Genomic DNA, 25471 nt, shown 5'->3' with positions numbered 1-25471 from the left:
CTGATTGGCTGGCGGGGTGGCTTTTAATTTGCTTTACAATGGCAACCGGGTGATAAGCGGGATAACGGCCTTCGAGGTGTGTCCAGTTATACGGAATTAATGGACTCGGGCGGAGGCAACTCCCCACAGCTGCGCGTCGGGGAGTTCTATGCCCCTCGCCCTCGTCCATTAATTCCGAATAACAGGACACCTCGGCAGTCGTTATCCCTTACTTAGCTATGTCACCAAATGACTATGGTCCCCTTGAATCTATGTCAGTGTATAGAACAAATCAACACCTGGATATCTCAACATTTTCTTCAGCTGAACAAACAAAAAACTTAAGTAATTATATTTGGTAAAAAGGAGGAAAGACTTACTGTAGGGTTGCCACTCTCCTTGACACAAAAGGGTTGAAAGCAATAAAAAAACTCATGGATACTGTTTAAAATCTTGGTGTATTAATTGACAGTGATCTAAATCAGATATGGGGACTTGTGACTTGAGTCGCTATATTTACGACTCGTGACTTGACTAAAATTAAATTCTTGAGACTTGACTCAGACTTGGAAGTTAAAGACTCGGGACTTGACTTGAGACACAATGACTTGAGTGTTATTCACGTCATGTTTTAAGTTTGAATATAAAATATATAAATTATTGAAAAAAATAAAGTTGATTACCCAGCTGGAGCGTAATAGCGTTGTCATGACTGGAGCACGACACTATCATCTGTCATGCCCTCTCGTACCTTACGTACACCACGCCCACTTAGATATACAAATATCACATCAACATGTCAGCCGGAGGGGTACCTAGGGTCATCGCTTTCGTTGCTTTTGTTGCACACTTGAAACAAAATGACTTCAAAAGTATGTTGACGGTGGTTACATTTATTTCCATTCCAGTAACTTCACACATTACATTTCCGTTTGCCCTTGTAGGCTATGCTGCTTTTCTTTGTCTTGTTTCCTACTGTTTTAGCCTGGCGGGCCATCCTATATCATTGAAGTGTATAGTCTGGAATCGAATCATTCACCTGCTTAATCCAAGGGGCGGGCAGAGAATTGTCTTTCAAACTGCCTAGGCATGCAATAGGCCAGCGCTACGACCATATCCGTATCCGGTCGGCAAAACGGCAAATACATCCTTCTTCGAAAGGAATGACTTAAGTGCATTGTGTTGCTCTACTTTCAAAGAAAAGCACAAGTCCAACTCCTCCAAAGTTGACGCCAACGCCGATTCAAACAACCGCTCTTCGTTCGCCATAGCCACCTTCCTTGTTGTTCACCGTCGCAGGACTGTCGTTATCCTGTTAAGCCCGCCTTAAGACTCTCTAACAAAATAGAGCGCTGTGATTGGATGAAGTCCACGACGTCAGCCAATAGAAATTCCTATGGTTTGATACTAGACGTACATGCTGAGCAAATTAATTTCCTGCCGCTAGGGTGCGTCTAGATTTCTAGGCTACTACTGTTTAGTTTTTTTACTCAAACTTGAACTGCTCCATTTCTTATCCTGGACTGCCACCTACTGGATAGAAAAGGCAACAACCTAGTAATTATGTGAATAAAAATCTACAACATGTTCGAATGGCCATAAAAAGGATAAATCAGGGGGGGTATATCACATTTTACCTTGGGGTTAGGATAGCCTACTCTGCACATGTCATTGACAGTGAGTGGTAACTTCAGTCATTTGCATTTATCATGCTAAAAATCTGACACCAGGCACTACCTTATGCCTGAGCCAAAGGGAAAATTATAATAAAAGAGAGAGACATTGAGCTTTAAAGTCTATAATGTTGGTTTGGCTCTTCATTGATTCACTCATCTGCCAAAATTGTTTTTAAGATATGTTCATAGAAAAAGATCAGATTTTGCAGGTAAAATTACAATAATAAGGTGACTTGACTTGGACTTGACCTACTACAGGACTTGACTTGACATAGCCTGTGACTTGACTTGACTTGCCCAAGAAAAACATTTTTGGGACTTACTTGAGACTTGAAGGTTAAGACTTGAGACTTACTTGAGACTTGCACATGTGTGACTTGGTCCCATCTCTGATCTAAATTTCAACAGCCACATGAAAGCAATAACTAAATCAGCTTTTACCACCTCAAAAATATTGCCAAACTTAGAGGGCTGATGTCAAAAGATGATTTAAAAAAAAAAACTCATTCATGCATTTATCTCCAGCAAGGTTGACTACTGCAATGGACAATGGACTTTCACAGGCCTTCCTAAAAAGACTATCAGACTGCATCAGGCGATACAAAATGCGGCAGCTAGGGTTCTCACAAAAAACTAAAAGTACTGACCACATTACTCCAATTCTTAAGTCCCTGCACTGACTTCCAGTAAGTCACAGAATTACAGCTGCTTCACAGAAATCACTACTGCTTGTTTATAAATCGCTAAATGGAGCAGGACCTTAATACCTCCAGACCTCTCAGGTCTCAGGAGAAAAACCTGGTAGTAAAACCTGCTGTTAAAACTAAACATGTTGAAGCAGCTTTTAGCTGCTATGCGGCTCAGCTCTGGAACCAACTTTCGGATGACATTAAAAAGGCCCCAACTGTAGCCAGTTTTAAATCTAGACTTAAGACCAAACTGTTCTTAGAAACTGCACTGAGTTACAAATTCTGAATCTGCCTTGAAAATTATTCTACCTTGTGTCTTTTATTTTGTCTTTTTAATTATTCTTTATTTTTAAATTATTTTACCTTGTGCGTTTTTAGGTTTTCTTTTATTTATTTACATTTTTTATTATTATGATCTTTACCTTTTAAACTATTCTTTCACTATTGCCCTTTTATGCTTTTATGTGTTATTACTGTTTGCTTTTGTTTATGTAAAGCACATTGATTGACCTCTGTGTATGAAATGCGCTATATAAATTAACCTGACAGCCTTGGAGCGGCAAAAGCCGACGTTTCTAACCCTGCTCACAAGTGCAACCTGGTGGTTGTTTGGGTCATTGCAGCTTCACTGGGGAAATATAAATAAAATACGTGTGATTCACGCGTGAGGTCACGTGAGACATGTGTAATGTTTTGGCGCAATGTAAGTGAAATTAAATTGAAATTGAAATTCTTTCGTTAAAATACAGGTGCTAATAAATATACATACCCCTATGTTAAATGCCCATAGAGGCAGGCAGATTTTTATTTTTAAAGGCCAGTTACTTCATGGATCCAGGATACTATGCATCCCGATAAAGTTCCCCTGGCCTTTGGAATTAAAATAGCCCCACATCATCGCATACCCTTCACCATACCTAGAAATTGGCATGGTTTTATTTCAGTTAGCCTAATAGCTGGTTTGATTTGCATTGAGAGATGATCTTATGGAGAGTACGCCATGCCAATCTCGGTGAAGGGTATGTGATGATGTGGGGCTATTTTAATTCCAAAGCAAAACTCCATTATCGTACAATATGTTAATGTTGCTGGAGTGAGTTGCATGCAGTTCAATATAATATTTGAGCTAATTACTTCGTTTTCAGCTAAATTTTGCTTGTTGCTATGGTGCTGCCGCTTTCGGATGCCTTTCTGCTGGTTCCTACTAAACTGCTATTATTTTATATTTTTTATTCTTTTCACTATTTTATTTGGGTCGTGTAACATATAGTCGACAGACATTGATTGACTTTGGTTTTCTGAAAAAATAACAGACTTTTGGACAACTTCATCACAGAATCAATCTGGCCGAGTGAGATTCTCCGGAATGCCGATGACCGTACCAACTTCAAAAGATGCAGGAGGACAAAACAATGTGGAAAGCGAGCCGGAGTCCGGAACAGGCTCAAGAGCTTGGGCCCACCACCCATCGTTGCCAAGTGTCCTGATAGCTAATGTCCAATCTTTGGAAAACAAGCTGGCAGTGGTGTTTTCTCCCGGAAGCCAAGGGAAGCCAGGCTTCCCCTATCTCGTATGACAATCACTGTTAAAGTAAATAAAACATTTTATTTAATTGTTTTACGGTCTTGTTCATTCTTGATGTGCTGTCATCTCCCGTTTACACTCCCGACGTCTCCAAGTGGCCCCCAGCCTGAGTTGGAAACCTTATCACTAAAGCAACATGTAAATAACATGATCAACCAATCAAATTAGGTATAGTCATGGTCACTGTCAAACTGTGATTCGTCAGCACCTTATAAAGGGAAGCCATCCTTCTCGTCTATCCCTCCTTTCAAGTAGACACTGACACAGCACTGATGGAGTTGTATGATCAGTAAGCAACAGAATGACAACCTGATTGCAGCTGTGTCTCAAGAATGTCATGCCAAATTATTATCATCACTAATGTGTCACACCAGAGGGTAGGGGACTCTTGATCATTGTCACACCTTGTTCAAAGATGGATACAAAGCCAAGTCACTTGCCCCTTTCAACAAATCAGATCATGCTGCAATATTTCTCAAGCCCAAATACCGACAAAAACTGAAAAGTGAGCCTCCAGCCATGTGTGAAATCACACTCTGGTCAGAGGAGTCTGAGATCACTCTCCAGGATGCGCTGAGCATTGTGGACTGGGATGTGTTAAGATGTAGCTCTGAAGATAACATCAATGAGTTCACGGAAGCAGTAGTGGGGTTTATTAGCCTAGAAATATAAACGCACCCTTTAATTTGCTGCCCGGGCTAGTCTAGCAACTCTCCGTTGGCTTGCGAGCTGGAAAAATTAAACTTCGATAGGGCCAATCACATTGTGTATAGTCGTTAGGCGGGCTTAACATAATGATTGATGGCAGAGTTGAAACAGTTCGCTGTGAATTCCCTGCTACTTGAAAACAAAGAAGGTGGATGTTGCTGTTGGCGAACAGCGTGACACGAGTTAAGCTTTTTTTAAGTTGGCAAAACTTTGAACTAGCCAACTAGCTCAGCTGGTGGGAAAACGCATGGGACTCATGAGTTGTAGCGCTATCGTATTGCGTGCAGAGGGAATTTGAAAAGACAACCGATTATCCCGCCCCTCGAGCGAACTGAGCACTGCGAATGGTGAGTCCCCAGACCCTACATTTTAATATGGGTCTGGCTCGTCAGGCTAGGGGTTTATAGGAAAGCTTGTGGATGACACTGTCCCCAAAGCCACCATGAGGACATACAGAAACCAAAAGCCATGGGTAAACCACTCCCGCTGTGAAGCTCTGAATAAACACACTGCTGCTTACCACTCTGGACTTCTATCTGGAAACATGGAGGAATATTAAGTTGTCGCATATAATCTATGGAGGATGGTGAAAGACACCAAGAGACTGTATGAGGCAAAGATCGAGTCCCAGTTTAAACAATCAGATTCTAGGGGCATGTGGCAAGGGCTACGGACAATATCAGACTACAAATCGCCAACACTTCCACCATCGTCAACACTGACCCCTCACTGGCAGATGAACTCAACGCATTCTATGCATGCTTTGACACAGACGCGGATGATATAACCTAGGCACACGTACGTTGCATACGCATCAGTCCTGCCAGGCCCAGAGGAGACTGCGTTCATCACCCTCTCAGAGCATGACCTGCAGAGAGCATTTAGGAGCTTGAACACCAGAAAGGTGGCAGGTCCAGACAGCATTCCTGTACAAGTATTCAAAACATGTGCAGATCAACTTGCTGCAGTGTTCACAGAAATATTCAACCTTCCTTTAGCCAACATGTTTTAAAAGATCAACAATTGTCTGTGTTCCAAAGAAATCACACCCTACCGGCCTGAATAACTACCGCCCTGTTGTACTGATGTCTATAGCCATGAAGTGCTTTGAGGAGTTAGTCAAAACTACATTTGTTCCTCATTGCCCTAAAATCTAGATCCATTGCAGTTTCCATATCGCTCTAATAGATCTACTGATGATGGCATCAATTTTATACTAAACACTGCATTATCCCACCTTGATAACATGGGAGGGAATTATATGCGAATGCTGTTTATAGATTTTAGCTCAGCATTTAATACAATCAAACCTGTTACACTCATCACTAAGCTGGAAGATCTTAGACTGCATTCATCTCTGTGTAAATGGATTTTCAACTTCCTGACTGGTAGACCCCAGGTGGTGCGAGTGGGTAGCCACACCTCTTCATCCCTTACCCTCACAGGAGCACCACAGGGCTGTGTTTTAAGTCCACTGTTGTATTCCCGGTACACAAATGATTGTACGGCAATATATGAGTCTAACTTCATTGTCAAGTTCAACACAGCAGTAGTAAGCCTCATTTCTAAGAACAATGAGCAGGCCTGACGCAGACCTGATTTGGATCAAGAACACCGATTCACTAGTGAGAAAGGCACACTAGCATCTTTTCCACCTCAGACGCCTCAAGTACTTTAGGCTACCTCAGCAATTACTTGAGAACTTTTACAGAACCACCACTGAAAGTATTATGACTGAAAATATATAACAAAATAAATATAAAGCCCAAACGAGAGTAGTGAGATTAGCTGAACGTACCACCCCGTGTGCACTATCCAACCTTCAGGAAATTTACGTATGTATGTTGGAAACAGCTCATACACTTTAGAAATGTATTTATTTCTTCTTGTCTACATATACTTTTAATAATTGTATGTGACAAGTAAATTTTAATTTAAATTAGTAAGATTAGTAGATGCATATGAATAATAAATCACCTTCACAGGAATGTGCATTTGTGGATGATCCATTACATTGTTGGGAATGCTTGATTCAACCCATTGCTACCTTTCAAGCATGCATCCAGGCAATACTAGTTGTTTTTATAGAGGGGAAATACAGTAGTGGATTGGAATCAGTATCAGCAAACATTCAAGGTTGCCATATGAGTGTGGTGGAACAGCGGTAATGTCACTGTCTGACAATCAATCGGCACAGGATTGATTCCCAGACCCACCAGTTTGTGTTGCTATGGATAAAAGACCCTGCTAAATACCAGCCAACTTAATATTATATCAGTTTTGGGCATGAAAAAGTGCTATTGGACCATCCCTAATCAGGTGCAGTATATGGACATTAGCATACAGTGTTTGTTATTTGTGAAGCCACTCACTCTTCTGGGGAAGGCAAATGAGAAGGTGTTGGGGATACCAAGCTACTGTCGAAGGGCAACGCATCACCCAAGGCCACTGGCTGGAAAGGCTGTGTATCTGGTATTTCTTCCTTAGGGCGTCCTGTAACACAGCAAAAGCAAATAATTCAATAATTGTCTTTATATAAGTATCTAGGTGTTACGATCAATGGGCCTCATTCACCAACCGTTCTTACGAAGAAATTAACGGTTTTTACGAAGATTCTGGCATTCACCAATGTGTTCTTGTTCTTAGATAAGAACATAATCTATTAACACTCAAGAGCACTCTCACGCACATTTGAGAACTGACTTGCTTGTGCAAAATAAATGGTTATTGCATTTTCATCATGTCTGCAGGTGTAAAATATAATAGAATTTAAATGACAACTATATATTTTATCATTTATGATATTTTTGAATGAAAACATTATAATTATCTTAATAAAATAAATTCCAATATTTTACAAAGCATTAAGGTATTTTAAAATAAATAAACACAACAAATAACACCTTTTCACTTTTTATACTAACTACTAAATATAAAGACTCATTTACTGTTCATGTCCTGCAGTGCAAAGCATGCGTCATATACGGTAATCAAATTGTCCTACTTATGTTGTGTATAATATACGGTAGAAATGAAAGCTGGTGCCTCAGCCTCAATTTGAGTGCACACGGCCCTGCAGTATCTTTAGTATACCTTTTTGTTACCCCATCAGGATCGATTGCACCTGGTGTGGAAGGGGTTGTCATCGCTGGACATGCTGTGTAAAAGACCATTTTTCTGCCTTCATCTAATGTAATAAGCCATAGTTGTTTCAGTATATTTTCATTGCAGTGAATTTTGCGTCACTTTCATTGAGGTTGATTAGGCGAAATCAGAGAGAATTTGTAGAGGCAAGTGTAACTTAGTTCAAATGAGAAAGTACCAGTTCAGTTCAGCATGTTTGTGTTTGATATTTGAGAGAGGTGGGAGTTACGAAAAAGTCTGACTAAGATGGCGGATGCTCCGAGTCACTGACTGTTGTAAAATGTTTGCAATTATTGAGAAGATTGAGTTTGCTGCTACCTTTAGGTTACTGGAAGAGGTCTCTCTGCCCCAGTCCTATGACTGGACTCTGGGCCTGTACTTGTGTGGAAGTGGATGTACAGTAGTGAAATTGTTGAATGTAGACATCTCAGTGCGACAGAAAGAGCAAACAAGTAAAAAAGTGGTAAGACAAAAGTCAGAGGGCTAAAGGTTATGTTAGCAAAATGGCAGATGACCCTGCATCACCACAAACTAGGGCTGCACGATTATGACCAAAATGATAATCACGATTATTTTGATCAATATTGAGATCACGATTATTTATCACGATTATTAATTAATTTTAGTGACAAAAATATTTTTTCCCTAAACATATTGGGCTTGCTATCTGGCTCACCCAAATTCTTCCCCTCACATTTACTCCCCTAAATTACTGCAAATATAGATTTGACTGCGACTTCCAAACTTCCAAACAACTTCCAAACAAATGTTTTGTGCGTGCTAGTTTGTTAATATTTGGGAAAACGCCCACCGGGAATCCTCCCAACGCTCCCCATTAGCCGCTTAAGCTCTGCTTCGTGTTCATGAGTTTACTGTAATCGTTAGTCCAGGGGTGTCCAAACTTTTTGACTGAAGGGCCACATTGGGTTTTGAAAATTGGCCAGCGGGCCTCACACAAATAATAATAATAATAATAATAATAATAATAATAATAATAATGTTTTGTATTATTTAAATGACAAAATAATTTTGTTGTAGAAAATTAATTTCTTAAGAAATACTGTTAATTTGATGTTGTTTAATTCATTTATAAATGGTGCACTGTCACTTTAAGACTCTTTGCCAGCTCCACTCAAATATAGCCTATGGCTAGTGCTGTGCCCTCTCACAGTTTATAAATGGTCAGTAATGGGAACTACTGTTGCCATCGCCGTCTCTCCCACGCTCAAATGCGTCCCCAATTAATCTGCTGCAATGGAGGTTCTATGTATCTCGATGTGACAAGCTGTTTTGACATTGACATTGTAAACGTTCTCTAAGAAGAGTGTAAAGCAGTTTGCAGTAGCCTAAAGTTAACCACAACGTCGTCTATCGCTGGAAAAAAATAGCGAGCGGCCTATGATAAACTAATAAATGCTCGGCGGGCCGGATTAAAGTGCGTGGCTGGCCTCAGTTTGGACACCCCTGGTTTAGTCATTCGTTGATATGTAAAACACTGACGTGTAGGCTACATTTTCATTATTGTTCACTCGTTCTGAGTAGGCTGTGTCTTGAAACGCATATTGTAGGTTGCACATGTAGCTTATAAAATACATGAATAAAATTCACGGATCCCGTCGTTAGCTCAACTCTTATTACATAGGCTATCAGAGGAAGCAAACAAGGACTAAAAGTTAACGTGATAAAAAAGGCATGTGTGGTTTACGTCATGTGATGTGTTTCACGGTATGAGTTGAGAGCCCTGCTTTGCTTATATTTTTGGTTAACTTAACTTGCCTGAAATCCGAAATATTTTCGAACAATGGATGATCCGCTTCGAGGGACAAGCTCTTGGCCTTCTGCTGTGCCACAAATTAGATTTTTGATTGTCGTTTATTGTATAGTCTAACTAGCCTACTAATAGTTAACATAATGTCACTAGTCCACAGTGCATCAGGCTGAGCAGTGCAGGGAACAGCTGTCATTGGTAGGCTGCATGCAGGCACATGGTCAGACAGGTTTAAGGAGGGCTTGATTTGTTTTGTAGCGGAGCGTTCTATGGGTTGCCAGGTTGGTTCTATGGGTAGAGCACGCATTTGAAATATCGCTCGATCACGCAAATTTGATCGTGGGAAGCCAAAATCGTGATCGTGATTAAAATTCGATTCATTGTGCAGCCCTACCACAAACAACTGAGAAACTTGTGCAGGAGCTTGAAAAGCTTGGAAAAACCATGACTGAAGAACTCATAACTCTACTGACTAGCTCCTTGAAGCGTTTCCAGTCCTCAGTTGATTGGAGTGACTTTACAAACAAGCTTATCCACAGTGATAGGATAACAGTTGGAACTTGACATGAGTGGGTTCCAATCCAATCTATTGTGGGATGCGGCTACAGCTCTCAATTATTGTGCATTGTAACTAAGGAATGCAATAACACCACCAACAACAACCAAAACCATTTATTGTCAACATGTAAACTAAATGTAACATTTCAATGTAAATTCATACAGATTATGCAAATGTTGCAAAGATACTGCATCAATCTGTAGTGTATTTCATTATGCTACTAGGCTATTTGCTTTATCTTACTCTTTATTCATTTAGGCTATTTATTCCTAATCTTCCATCCTTCGCGGTACTTGTTTAGCACACGCATTCTCACCAGCCAAGACCTGTCACCTATCGTCTTAGGGGAGGTTTTTGGCATCCTTCCCGTGTTATAATCATCAGCCAATCAAGGTAGTCACTTCGATCAAGTTTGTGCACGAGTAATGACGTCAACCATAGCAACAAAGGCTCATTCTTAATTTAGGAGTTATCATTTTTCCTTACTAAGAGTAGGTCTGAGAGGCTTTGTGAATAACTTTTAAGAGAAAACTCCTAGTTAAAATCTTTTAGTGTGATTTAGGAGTACCTGTACTCCTAGTGGTAAGATAAAATGCTTTGTGAATATGGGCCATGGGCTCATGAAACTTGGTGGACATGTAGCCCCACTAGCTTTTTATGGAAGATAAGCATTGGTCCGCACTGGCACTACAGTTTTCGCTAAATAAGTACCTGAACCGTTGCCCCAAAGATGACAAAATTGTTGTGTGTTGGTCTCAAGAGCTCACATCAACCTAGCCCATAACCACTCATTTGTGATTTGCATGCCACCCCCCCCTGTAGAAAAAAAATAAAATGCAAAAATATCGCACTTTAATCGGCATTATATATTAGATGTTCTGAACTGGGTGACAGGGAGAGAGGCATAACGTTTATAGACATTTAAGGTGTGGCCATTCCATATTTAGTAATTTAATGGTGTGATTTTGTGATCAAAAACTTGGCTTAACAAAGACACATAGAGGTACACCCCCTCACCTCATAGTGTGCGTCATAGTAATTTAATGAGGCTTCGAGGCAGGGTTTTTGCCTCGAGTCATTTTTGTAATCGAGTTATTCGAGTAACTCGATGAATCGTTTCAGCCCTATAGTTAACTCACTTTTATCTTGTAACCTATTTCTTCACATTAATTAATTTTTTACATTTTACTGCTGCTATTTACTGCTGCTACCTATTTTCACAGCATTAATTCTAATGTATGTGTTGTTGTATCTATGAAATGGTGTGGGGGGGTGCTGATGAAATGGGGGGTGTTGGTGTGTGTGTTGGGGGGTAATGGGGCCATTACAACCTATTCCCCCCCCCACCACCACACACACACCATTACACCACACACACACACACACACACATCATACCCCCAAACCACACCCACATACCCACCCTATTAATCCTACATACACACACACCAACAGCCCCCCCCCCAGCAAACACACACCATTTCATCATTCCATCACCCACACCCAAACACACAACACACATTCCCCACACACACCATTACAACCTACCCCACCACACACACCATTACATCACACACTCACACACACACAAATACACCAACCCCCCCCCCCCCCAAACACACACCATTTCATCACCACCCCCCCACCCAAACACACAACATACCCCCTCCCCTCACATACACACACAGGTACACCCCACTCCCCACACACCACATTACCCCCCAACACACACACCAACACCCCCCATTTCATCAGCACCCCCCCACACCATTTCATAGATACAACAACACATACATTAGAATTAATGCTGTGAAAATAGGTAGCAGCAGTAAATAGCAGAAGTAAAATGTAAAAAATTAATTAATGTGAAGAAATAGGTTACAAGATAAAAGTGAGTTAACTATAGGGCTGAAACGATTCATCGAGTTACTCGAATAACTCGATTACAAAAATGACTCGAGGCAAAAACCCTGCCTCGAAGCCTCGTTAAATTACTATGACGCGCACTATACGCGCAGGGATTTTATTGTTCCACACGGACCGTTGTTCGGGAAGCACACCACTAGCGCGTTAATCGTGATTAGGGTTGCAAAGGGGCGGAAAATTTCCGGTAAATTTCCGGAAACTTACCGGAAACTTTCCATGGGAAATTAAGCTGGGGAATTTTGGAAATATTCCAAATTGGAAACTTTCATGGAATTAAAGGAAATTATGGAAATGAATGGGAATTTACGGGAATTAACTGGAAAGTTTTGGTAATTCCTACTATATACAGACATTAACATTTTGTTTCGTAATAAGCAATATGATTTGTTTGTTCGTATTTTCGCTTAGCTTAGCATACAAAGATAGCTAACATGCTAGCGGGAATCCCATTCTCTGCCTATGGTTTACTAGCGTTCTAAGATAGCAACACTGAAACCACTGAACTGCCCAAGATACACCACGCCACTCAACAACAAAATCCAATTGGTTGGAACATTGACTGACAATCAGTTTGTTCAGTTAGAATCCCAGAAAATGGTAAAACAAATAAAAATATAATGACACATACCACCCCAACCAAACTTTATAGATTATGTAAATTATATATAAATTGTCAAGCTTAATCAGACAGATTAATCGTCCCATTACATTTTATGCAAAATGACGTACACCTATTTGAATGAGGACAAAAGTGACGACAAGCCCATAACTGGGCAACTCTGTTTGCAAACTTCCCCCAGTTTTACACCAGTTATTCCCACATGAGATGACATTTTCACTGGGAATTTATTTTCCCCATGCACATGAACACATCATAGGTTTCCTTTATGTCTAGTAGCCTATGCTGATTGCTGTTAGCATGGGATTGACGTATGTGCAGGGTAGAAATTTGACTGAAATTGTATTAAATCAGGTTGTTTTAACTAATATTATGCTGCAAGATGGGGTTTTGTCCACAACATTTAAGTTTCCTGTTATAGACTAACTTGCCATATTAAAAATTCCCAGTTTATTCCCATTAATTCCTGTTTATTCCTGTTAATTTCCGTATATTCCCGTTAATTCCCATGGAAAGTTTCCAACTTTGAAAATTCCCGGAATTTTGCAACCCTAATTGTGAAGCACTTTGGTGCGGCTCAGCGTTTGTAAATGTGCTATAGAAATACAAAACTGACTTGACTTGACTTGGCTATTCAAAATTACATAAAAAGTATGTGCAATAAACTGATGCTTCGAATAGCCCGGCTACTTTGGACTTGAGACTTTGGATAAAAAAACAACAATTCCGACTGCAAGGTCCCAAATTGAAACGAGCGATAGGCTAATGGTCCCGAATTTAACAACGTTTCAGAAGACATGCCACACAGCTAGACAACAAGTGGCAGACAGAGCGACGTCACTTATGCTTCCACCAAAGACTGTTTTTGAGTCACATCATTGCAAATCTCAAATGATGATGCATCTTTCTACAAAATGGTTTGTCTATATCATTAAGCTATTCAATAGGCTAAACATAGCCTTACATCAAAGCTTTAGGCTTATGTTATTTCGATCAGCTACAGACAACGAGTGGCAGACAAAGACACTTATAGGCCTAGGCTAGCTTACCAGAGATTGAGTCACATCATTGCAAATGTCAAACGATGATGCATCATTCCACAAAATGGTTTGTCTTCAGCATCAGGAAGTTATTCAATAAGCTTAACAATAAACATATAGCCTTAACTCAAAACAGCTGTTAAGCTTATGTCATTCTGGATTCTTCAGAAATGGCACATGCAGCCACGCCTACATTTTGCTAAGTGCACATTAATTATAGGCTAATATATTATAATATTCAGTATTCATTATTGAATGCTTAGCTGGAATGATGTTTTTCCCTATAATGCTATTTTTAAAGCAGGCAGACCTGCAGGCATGTAATTGTGCTACAGGTTTTCTACAGCAATGGCATGTTTGAACGGGCACTGCACTAGTAATGGATAAAAGCAGCTTCTCCGCTTTGCCTGTGGAGCACTTTCACATCAATTCTATAGGAAACAGGGAGCCAGTGCAGCTCAGCTGATGTGCTCTCTCTTCTTGGTCTAGTTAAAAGTCTAGCAGCAGAGTTCCAATTTCTTTATATGCTTTTTTGGGGAGATCAGTAAAAAGTGCATTGCAGTAGTCTAACCCAGTGGTTCTCAAATGGGGGTACGCGTACCCCTGGGGGTACGTGAAGGCACTGCAGGGGGTACGTGAGCTTTTAAAATATACATATATTTAAAAATACTTTAAAAACAATTATTTAATACATATTTCAGGATGAATTTTATATTTCAGTAAGCTATTCAATTTCATTATCCTAAAAAAACCCCAGAGTCCCCCCACACCATGGTTCAACCCAACCTGTCACATGCCACCCGCCATCACCTGTTAATCCCTGTCAAAACTCAAACGATGGAGTCGTGGTTGAAGCGTAGCGGTAATTCTTGTGACACGGAGGGACATGTGGCAAAGAAGGCTAAACCAGGGCCGGTAAAATTACTGCTGTATCTTGTTTTATTGCTCTGTTTTAAGTCTTTTTTTTTCTCAACTAAAAATGCTTTGCGCTGGTCAGGGGGTACTTGGCTGAAAAAATATTTCTCAGGGGGTACATCACTGAAAAAAGGTTGAGAACCACTGGTCTAACCTACTAGTGACAAAGGCATGGACAGGGTCGGACTGGGAACAAAATTCGGCCCTGGCAATTTTCTCCTGGACCGGCCCACCACTGGACCGACGACCTGTTAGGGTAACATGACGTGAGACAGACAGAAGATGAGTCTGTCTTTAGTAGCCTATCCCTGAATCCATGCATTAAACCACATGTCACTGCTTGACTAAATGAAAAATATAGGCTACTGAACATGGACATTGTCATAGTTGACATAAATTACGTTTTGTGCCAACATGTTGTAGAAACACAACCACAGCCTTTATTTGGTGCAAATCTTCTTCTTTATTTTGGTTATAGTCCGCGATTCACACTAACTGTAGGCTATCACCAAGTGTATAGGCTACTAAACGTTTTTGCAGTTTGTGTGCCGTCATCACATTTTGCAAAATTAGGCTACCTTCGTTACCAGTTGATACTTTTTACCTGCATCGACTCGCGATTGATTGTGCATCTAATGTAACACTCGGTGGAGAGACTTCCACTTTCCAAGTTTCACTTTCACTGTCGTTGTGAGCTAAAAGGCTATTATATGGGAAATACTTTGAAGTTCCTTTTGAGTCCAAAAAATGAATGGGTTTTCTTTAACCTGTGCTACACTTTTCCACCAAGTTGTGCGAAAATGGTAGGCTACCCGTTTTTTTTTGTTGACAGACAAACCGCACTACAGTAGCCTAGCCTACATGGTGCAGTAAATGGAAGCTGGTAGCGCGTGCAACTAACGTCTATAAAAACAATATATTTATGGAATAAAACTAGACACCTCTGATTGCTGTTTACGGTTAAACTGCGATGATGTGAACACCAGCCAGCGGAGGACATTTATATAGCCTAGGCTACCATGCATGGACTCGTAGGCTATAGGCTATTTCCCATAGACAGTAAAATAAAGATATTTCCCCACAAACCTAGCGGCTGCTTGGACAAATCCACTTGAGGCAGGGGGGCGCGATCGTAACACACACTGAACCTGTCATGAAGAGGCCAAAATGATTGACCTGTCACCCCCCAAGCCAAATGGATGCAACTGCATTTATAGGCTAGGCCTACATGACGGGCCGCAAATAGGCTAAATAACTTAAAAAAAAAAAAATCCCAGAGGTCACCGGCCCACCGGGCATTTGCCCGGTTGTACAGATTACCAGTCCGAGCCTGGGCATGGATTATATTCTCTGCATCTTGTAGTGTTAAAAAAAGGCTGCAATTTTGTAATGTTTCTCAGGTGGAAATAAGCTGTCTGGGTAACTTTATGGATGTGGGGCTTGAAACTTAACTCTGTATCTAAGATGACACCTACAGTGGGCAGTGCTTCGACTTGGCCAGCTTCACTCGCGGTCCGCGCGTGGGATCACGCGGTATCACGCGACTTTAATTTGTATTTTCCCAGTGAGACGCTGCAACAACCCAAACAACCGGTAGATGGCTCTCGTAAAAAGAAATGGAGCCCTGAAAACCCTACACAGACTTCACTACAGACTTTAGCAGACTGGTTTAGAAATAATTTAATAGCCAGAAATATGCCTGCCCTGCCCTAATAAAGAAATATTTGGTTAACTGCGAGTGAATCCTGTTTGCAGCCGTAGAAGAAACGCAGGACAAATGAAACATTCTGGTTTTCTCCGAGTGCAACGATGATAGGCAGACATCTGGACAAAATATAGTTTTTTAGAAGTTTTTTTGATAAGAGTGTTTTTCATTTAAAGGTTTGACTTCGTGCTTATTCAGTAGAGCATTTAGTGTTCTTCCCAATCTCAGACGTTCACATTGCATGTTTGTTTGTAATGGATGCAACCGCGAGATAGGCTACGAGTTTGACCAGTTGTTAACAGACATGAACCAAGACATATAACCCAGCAGCAATCTAGGGACTGTTCGTTATTTATTGAAGGGGCCACCGGAGGAATTTTGAGTGATTCAGTCAACAGTTGCATGACCCCCTTGCCTGCTAGAAATTGTTCAATGACCCTCCGACAGAATTGTTAAAAAAGACATGACCCTCCCCTGCCAATTGTCGCTGTCTTCCGCCCGCGCTGCTTTGCGCCACAGCCACACACTGTGATAACGTTCTTAAATCAATCTTTCCCGTGAGCTTGCATGCTACCAGTCCTTCCTTTTCAAATGTGTTGCGCCTGTTTGCACAATTTCACAAATAGTCATATGTGATTAATAATATGACAAATAATCCCTGTCCACAGGGACCGAAACAATGCATGCCAACTTTTTCGTGTTTCTCATTTTAACTTCCCCCCGCGTCTTGCCGTTTTAATGTTTTCCCATAGAATATCCCATATTTTAATACTCTCATAACAGCCTGCCATTAGGCCTGTCTCTGTGTTGCCCTGTTGCTACCCCTTGCCCTTCCAACGAAACAAGGGCCGGTTCCCCGATAACGCTCACTCTTAGCCCGCTAAGAAGACTCAAAAGATATATCTTTCCAAAGTTGTTTATGTTCCTAAGTGTGTTCCCTGAAGTGTCCCTTAGGAAGCTTCTTAACACGCTGCCTCTTACGTTCGACGTTACAAAGGCGCTGTCCCAAGTGAAGGTGCTGAATTAGTTGGCATCGATTGCTCAGGAATCGATTTTCTACTTCACGCGAAGGTGCATGACGGCGTTAAGAAAGACAACAGGTTCTATGCAAATAAAACATTCCTCAAATTATTCCAGTAACATTTATTTGAACATAGTTTAAGTTATCAGTAAAATATAAACTATTAACTAAATTATCAAATTGGCAGTAATATGTTCACACGATATGTTGTGACGGGTAGACTAACCGGTTATCCCTCGCTAATCATCCACCCTCCTTATCCCGTTGTGCCACTTGTGCCGCTTCCTGATGGGTTTAACGACTTCTAAAAATTATTTGATACACTTTTATATTAATGGTAAGGTACCTTACAATTAGAATTGATTTGCAAGCAGCTGCAGTTACTTCTGTTTAATGCGGTATTGATTGCCATTGGTTAATGTTTTCAATAAAAAGCAACCTATCTACAATGAACAGAGAGAGAGTTAGATAGCCTACAATATGGTGGGGAAGCAACGTAAAAAAAGGGCACCAAGCTTCTTGTCAGAGGAACTTGACATTTTGCTGGACGAGGTGAGCTTGCACAAGGTGACACTGTTTTCCAGCTTTCGGAATAACTTGTGCAACAGCAACAAAAAAGAGCTATGGAGCGACATGGACTACACGGCTCCGCGGCCGGCGCCGTTTTTTGATTCAATACAAGGACACGTTGGATCGCTGCCATAGGCCTAGTTGGTCGCTTACTGGACACCACCATGCTTACCCATTTATAGATCTTAGCCATTTAGAAGCAAATTCTTTGCCAGCTTTTAATTATCAAAAGTGGTTGCCAATTTGAACGCTTTAATGACATTATGAAATAGCCTAGGCTTACCACCATATTAGTTCTGATACCAAATAAAGTAAACTTCATAAATAGGCCTGCATTCATTGCGAACATATTTTATTATTAGTCTTAAAATGTCCATAACATAAAATCATCGTTGAGCCACAACATCATCAACATACTGTACCATAGTTTGACTTGTACTGCGCTGCGCTGATTTCTAAAGACTGCTGCACAGTGGCGGCGACTAGCGCCTTTAGAGCTCAAACAACGCTAAGAGAGAGCTTACGAATGGTCCAGACCAACCTTACGAAAGTGTGACTTACAGAAGATATACTTAGCGTACGAACGTGTCGGGAATCGTGCCATAACGTTAAGAGAGAGGTTAAGGAATAGGTTAAGAACTACTTAGCGATAAGAACGTTTTGGGGAACCGGCCCCAAATGTCTTCAAATCATCGTTTTCCTTGCTTGAAGGCGAACTTAGTGTGATGTTAACCTATTTAAGTTTAACGGCGTGATTGTCGTGAGAGCATGATTCATTGGCGCTTGCATGTTCGGCCTTATGTCTACGTGCGCACCTGAGGCTACTCAGCTACTAGAGAAAGAATTTCCCCTGTTTGTATGTTCACTCCAAGTTGGCCTACCATAAATTACCAACTCTGCGCTGTAGCCCCTAACTGGCTATTTATATTTTTCTGTGAAATAAGCAAATGTATTTGTTCAACTTTATGAAGCAGAATTACGCACTATAGGCTACTTGGAACATAACACATTTGACAAAGGACAGATGTATGTTATAGTGACAAAATGTTAACTTTTAGTGTTTTACGATGTCTTTGTCATGGGGAAGTGTTTGTCCCCATGCATTTATTCTAGGCTACTGTCAGTGACTGCCGTGAGAGAAGCGGGTTCTGTGTTTCGTTCATGTCAGTGACTTACGCGAGAGAAGCGGGGTCTGTGTTGCGTTGCGTTAATTTATTTTCAATTGGGCATGCCGTGCCATGTCGTCCACAGCTCAGTTCTGACAAAGCCGAATTTACTCCTTTTGAAACAATGAGTGCGCGCGTTTGTATGGTTATATTGCTTGACAGGGGGATCCCAAGCAGCTTTCAGCCATAAGGCTACTTTGAGAACATTTCCTAATTCACCCGACACTAATATTCAAAATGTTGAAAACTATTTCGGCATAGCCTATTAACTGACCACCCGATTCACGTTGACTGGGGGGCAGGGGGGCCCATCAGACATTTGTGCCCAGTTAATACGGCCCTGCCCCCAACAAATCACACCTTCCCACCAGCTGTGACAGCTTAAAAGAAGTCAAGAGGACTCCTAACTCACAGACCTATTCACAAACCGGTTTTGTGGCATTTCACCTGTTTTGAAATCCTATGGAGCTTCCAATCGTGAGGAAGCAATTTTGCATTGTAGGCATAACTAACATGCAATAACGCCACCAACAACAACCAAAACTAGACTAACATGTAAATAAAATGTAACATTATTGTGAATCAAATTAAAATGTTCTCTTTTGCAAACGTAGGCACAGGCATAGTAACAGTATGTTTCATTAGGCTACTAGGCTATATAGGGACTATGTGTACTTGTTTATTTTTTACGTAGCCTACAATGGCCGAAATTACTCATTTTGAAACATTTGTATGGTTATATTGCTTGACTTAAATCCCAGAGAGTAGGCTAGGCTACCGCACCCCACAGTGATGGGCAGCGGTCTTACTTACTTAAACAAGCTGAGAATTTAGCGGTCACATCTGCCTGTCACAGACGTAAGGAGCTGAAGCTTGGGATACAGTTACTACAGTAACAGTATTTTATTTTACTTCTTATGGAATATATATTTTTTTCACTTTTATAAAGGCTTTGTTGGAATGCTGTTGGAACAAATAGTAGTTGATTATAAAGGCAACTTTCTGTTGCAATATTCTGTGTGTTCTGGACTGCAGGTAACTTGCTAAGCCAGTGGTTCTCAAACTTTTTATTTCATTCCCCGCTTTGATCAAGGAGGCATTGACTGATGATAGGGGAGATAACGTGTTATCCGGAGGCCTTTGCAAGTCAGCATCTCCGACGGTAGTCTATTAAAAATATAAGTTTTCGATGTCCCAAACGGAGAGCCATACTTTTTTACAGTGCATGAAAATGCACTGTACTGTTCTTCCTAGGCAACTTCTTCTTCTTATTACAGTGCATGAAAATGCACTGTACTGTTCTTCCTAGGCAACTTCAACAACAACTTATTATTATTATTCCGCTTACCACTTTTTCTGTACGCAATTTCTGTTGAACAGTTTAACTTAGAAACTTGGTTCAAACTTTGTAACGTAGGTCTTCAAACAGATCGGGTTGGTATGACTTTTCAACTTTGAAACTTTTATACTTTTTAAACTATTAAAGAAAAACTTTTTAAAAATCCCCATAGACTTAACATTGCCGATTATGACATCATAATACGGCCATTAAGCAATTAGAATCCTATGGCAGGTGTTCAGGCCACCTGCAGCCTCAGGCTTTAAGCATACAATCTGGGTCAATTAAGACTACACATCCTATTCAATTGTTTCCTCTGCCCAAAACTGTTTCAAAATAAAAGTCCTCACTACAATAATCCACTGTTAAACAATGTAACCCATTACACTACTGACATTTTTACATTCAACTTTTGAACGGTCTACTTTTAAACTATCATTAAACTATCTATCTATTAAACTAGCTGTCTATCAACAACTTTTAAACTATCTACATTCAACTTTTAAACTTTTAAACTATATACATTCACTAGCTGTCTATTAAGGGTGTCACGATTTCGATTTTATTTCGAAATCGATCGAAATTACATCTGAATCTCGAACTTCGAACTTAAAAGTAGAATCGACGATGCAGCCACACCCCCAATGTCACGTCCATGTATGCCAAGACGCACAAACACACATGCACGTGCTGAACTGCAGCGTCAACACTCCTCTAATTTTAGGCTGCAGCCAGTTAAAATATACATCAACCTACCGAAATCAAAGCCCCTCTTGCTACTTTGAAATCACCGGTGTGGAAGTATTCGTTCATTCACGTCAATTAAAACTAACTTAGCCTACTCAACTTAGCAAGTGAAAAGGTCTAATTACAGTCCAAAGTTACTTTAAGGCTTAAAATGCACATTTACATATTCCATTAACACTAACCTTGGGTCTCTTCGGAATGTGCTGAAACAATCAAATTAACATTCTGTGTTGTTTCATTTCAATATGTTCACGTCTCTGTTTTAGCCTAATGTTAGTTCTGTTTACATTACAACCTCGCGGTTGGAACGGTTTTAAAGCGGTTTCAAAATAAAAGCCCCCCGAAAAAGAAAAGGAAAAGACCAAAAAGAGTAAATAACATATAAGGAATACATTAATAGTAATATTTGAAAAAGATCGAAAATCGAATCGAATCGTGACTTTAAAATCGAAAATGACATCGAATCGAGGATTTGGAGAATCGTGACACCCCTACTGTCTATCAACAACTTTTAACTTGTCATCAACTATGTCAACACTTTTCATCAACTATGACTCCTACCCACTGTAGCTAGTTAGCATGGTTAGCAAAGTTAACATGTTAACATTGCTAACATTGTTAACATTTTTAACAAAACTGCTAAAAAGGATTAGCTAGGTTAGCTAAGTCACATGGTTAACATAGTTAGCATGCTAGCATGTTATCATGCTAGTTAGCATTTTTAACAAAACTGCTAAAAATGATTAGCTAGGTTAGCTAAGTAACATGGTTAGCATAGTTAGCATGCTAGCATGTTAACATGCTAGTTAACATTTTTAGCAAGTTGCATGTCTCCAACTTTGCGGTTCCTAATGTGTTTAAATTGTTCAATAGGTCTACATGATTTTATAACCGGCCAAATACAAAACAAATGTTACAAATATCGCCTAGATATCTGTAAGCATTACAATCAGAGGATATACATACAGGGCAGACAGACGCTCATGAGTTCATGCTTTGTTTTTTCGCTGGATTTTATGATAGCCTATTATGGCAACTGATTGCATTCCAAGCTACAGTCAACTCTAGCAGGCATTGAATGACTGGAGACTTTGTGAATTTATAGATTGACATAATGTAGTGTCTCTGCTATTGCTGCTTTTGATCAGATTGATTTGACTTGGTGTGCCAGGTTCCTAAGATTACTAAGAACGGTGTATCGTTCTGATTTTGGTCCAACCAAAAGTATTGTAGCGTCGGTGGATGTTCATGTCTAATGTTGAATGAGTGTCTCCCAGAATGCAGTGCGAGTGAATGCTAGAATGTGTAATGTCGATTATAATAGTTGTAGTTACGTTTAGCATGTTGTGTATTTGTTGGCGTGTTAGTCTCTTTGGTTGTACCTCATGTGTTTATCCTCGTGTTGATGTGTGTGGTAAACCCTTATTGTGTGTTGCATGTGCGGCTGAGACTACCCCTGTGTTGCCCTATGTAGTTGCCTGTTGTGTCTGAATCTTCCTGTTCCAATAAATGGCCGTCCTGGCCAAAGGTGAATCTTGTCTGAGGGTGAGATCGCTACAGTATCTTTGCTTTATCGTCATTTAGCTTTTAAAAAAATGTTACTCATCCACTGATTAATAGAGGCTAAGCATGCAAGAAGGGAGGAAAGGCCATCTGGGTTTGTTGGCTCCACAGAAATATATAACTGGGTATGGTCTGCATAGTTGTGGAAGTTGACATTATGTTCACTTATGATGTTTCCTAACAGAAGCATATTATAGGGTAAAAAGCAGAGGACCAAGACAGATTGGGCCACAACGGAGGGCAAATTATGTTTTACAGACTCATGATCCCCTAGACCAGGGGTGGCTAACCAGTCTAGCATGAAGAGCCAAAAACAATTTACACCACTCAAAAGAGCTGCACAACAAAAAAGATGCCCACACTACAAAAGCAACAGTGACTTATAGGCCTACGCCTAAAGAGACATCTATGTTACAGTTTAAATAGCTTGTCTTTTTATTTTAAAGTAGGACACTTGGCAGATGCTACAAATGATAATTTACAGCAGGGCTATTCAATTACAAAATTCATTTGGGCCACATTTTAAAACCACAGACTTGAGCCGGGCCACACATTTTCAGCGACCAGAAAGCAGGAGGTAATTATTCAAACCAACACAAAATCGTGTAATGCCTAGCAAGCAATGTTTATAATTTGATTGACCTTTCAACTTGGCAACAATGAATGTCACTTCAACAATAAAATAGTTTTATATAGATAAAATATTAAATAGTTCAGAAAGTACATATCAAAGTGCATAAAAACAGAGCCTACAAGAGGCCTAACATTTGCTTCGCCATTGAAACCAAGTTTACCAATTGACCAACTTTGGTTACTTCAGACACAGATAAGGTGCATTAAAACACAAAAGATTAAACAGAACCTGAGATATGGTGCTTTTGTTTTTGAAATTATAAGCATAGCCTAATTAACATATATTTTTGGTTAGGCTACATCTGACCTAGGCACATCTTGTGAGGATAATCAAGAAAGTGCAATTAAGCAATGGCATTTGTTTGCCTCATGAAATGAACACTGAACACTCATATCTGACCCTGACACATCACAAAGTGCATTTAACTAGCCTTAATAATAATACAAAATAAAAATACTCAAAGCAAGTAAAAGATATCTGCTGTGCATGAATGATAAAAAATCTGATAATGAACGGTGTTTTGCTTTTCTGTCTGGACCATCGGCCGGGCCACTCGGAGGCTGCGTCTGGGCTGCATGTGGCCCGCGGGCCGCTAATTGAATAGGCCTGATTTACAGGAATGAGTAGCAAGCAACAAAGATACAGTATCTGACACACATCACAAATTCCCCCTCACTGAATGACTTATTAGCATGAGCAATGCTCCAATGAAACAACTGATATGATGCCAATGTGACATCGAGTGTTCAGTACATTTTTTAAAAGAAAATGAAAAAAAAGAAAACGAGTCTGCTTCTCTGACTGACATCTATATAGCCTGACATCTATAGCCTACCTTTACCTTGTACTTGCGAAGGTCAGTGCCTTTGGGAAATGTTAAAGTTTGAAGCGTTATACATCAGTTAAAGGAACCGTATGTAAGAAATGTATTTCAATTAATCATAAAATGGCCCTGAAATGTCACTAGACATTAAGAAATCATGTTCATTTCAAATACTTATATCACACCACAAGGCAGCCACAGATGCAGGTCAGTCATAAAAAGTGTAATAAGGAACAAATAATAATAATAATATCAAGTAATAATACAAATATAATAATTGACTGATTTTATGACTGTGCTTCCCCTATGTCAAAGACCAGCATCTGAAAACAGACTGTTATTCACTTTTAACCAAAAAACTAAATAGGGTTCAACCTCCTATGTCCGTTTTTCCACCTGCTACTCTCCAGCAAATCTGTGTATTATTGTACTGGAACTCTCATTGTCTTATGTTTCCTGTATTTTATACCACATATCTATTTTTCTACGGCCTGACGCTCCCCATGATTCAAATGAGAGGCCTAATGTGATTACATGGGCTAACTGAAGGCATAGCCTCCTGTATGCACCTGATGGTGTTCTTTTTTAACTGAATAGGGCACTACCACGTTTTTCTCCCATTGAAATAAACAATGTAAACATCTCTGTGCCCTGGTGATCCTTTCATGTTTACTGCATGACCAGTCCTCTCCTGTGATTGTTGCCAAACGTGTGGTGGAACTACTATTTTTATATTTTGAATAAAAAATGTTTGCCCCATAGTCACCATGGAGGTATTGAAATATTGAGTTTGGTCTTACCATGGCCTGGTGTTCCGGGAGGCTCCTCCTTGACACTGACACTTTTTGTTTTATTGTCCTCTGCAGGACAGGGAACACCCTTCTCTGCAGGCTTTATCCGTCCAATAGCCCCAATGGATGGTAGCAGCTGGTTAAGAGTATCTGAGTCAGAAGTAGAAAAGTGCTACACACAAGCACGCGCACACACAGACATACACACACAAAGATCAATAATGTGTATACAAGTTTGGACATATCTACAGATTAATGGGTATTTATTTTTATTTTTTTAATATTGTAGAATAAACCAAATGAAACAGCTGAAACAACACACATGTGATTAAGTAGTAAGTAAAAAAAAGAGTAAACAAAGCAACATATGTCCTCGAAGGAGCCAAGTTTTACTGTGATGACAGTTTTTCACACTTCGGGCATTCTCTCAACCAACATAAATAAAAGTTCTAGAATGGTTTTCCAAAAGTCCTGAAGGACTTCTCATGTCAAGCACTTGTTGGCTG

General features: G+C 40.1%; 1 protein-coding gene across 1 annotated transcript in view; it reads right to left on the bottom strand.

Annotated features, from left to right (window-relative positions):
- ncoa1 (nuclear receptor coactivator 1) overlaps positions 1 to 25471 on the bottom strand; it is a 189332-nt gene that overhangs the window by 45896 nt on the left and 117965 nt on the right. The window contains exons 12-13 of the mRNA XM_076272387.1: positions 24975 to 25137; positions 7009 to 7129 (exon numbers count right to left, since the gene is read on the bottom strand). Coding sequence (XP_076128502.1) covers positions 7009 to 7129; positions 24975 to 25137 — 284 coding nt within the window. The remainder of the gene's footprint in view (positions 1 to 7008; positions 7130 to 24974; positions 25138 to 25471) is intronic.

The sequence above is a fragment of the Alosa pseudoharengus genome, unplaced genomic scaffold (assembly GCF_046254945.1).
Source record: "Alosa pseudoharengus isolate Yale_2024_CS ecotype anadromous, Long Island Sound unplaced genomic scaffold, YU_APseudo_1.1 YU_APseudo_1.1_scf_7, whole genome shotgun sequence".
Lineage (NCBI taxonomy): Eukaryota > Metazoa > Chordata > Actinopteri > Clupeiformes > Clupeidae > Alosa > Alosa pseudoharengus.
The sequence above is the reverse complement of the archived record's forward strand: the minus strand, read 5'-3'. Positions and strand labels throughout refer to the sequence as shown.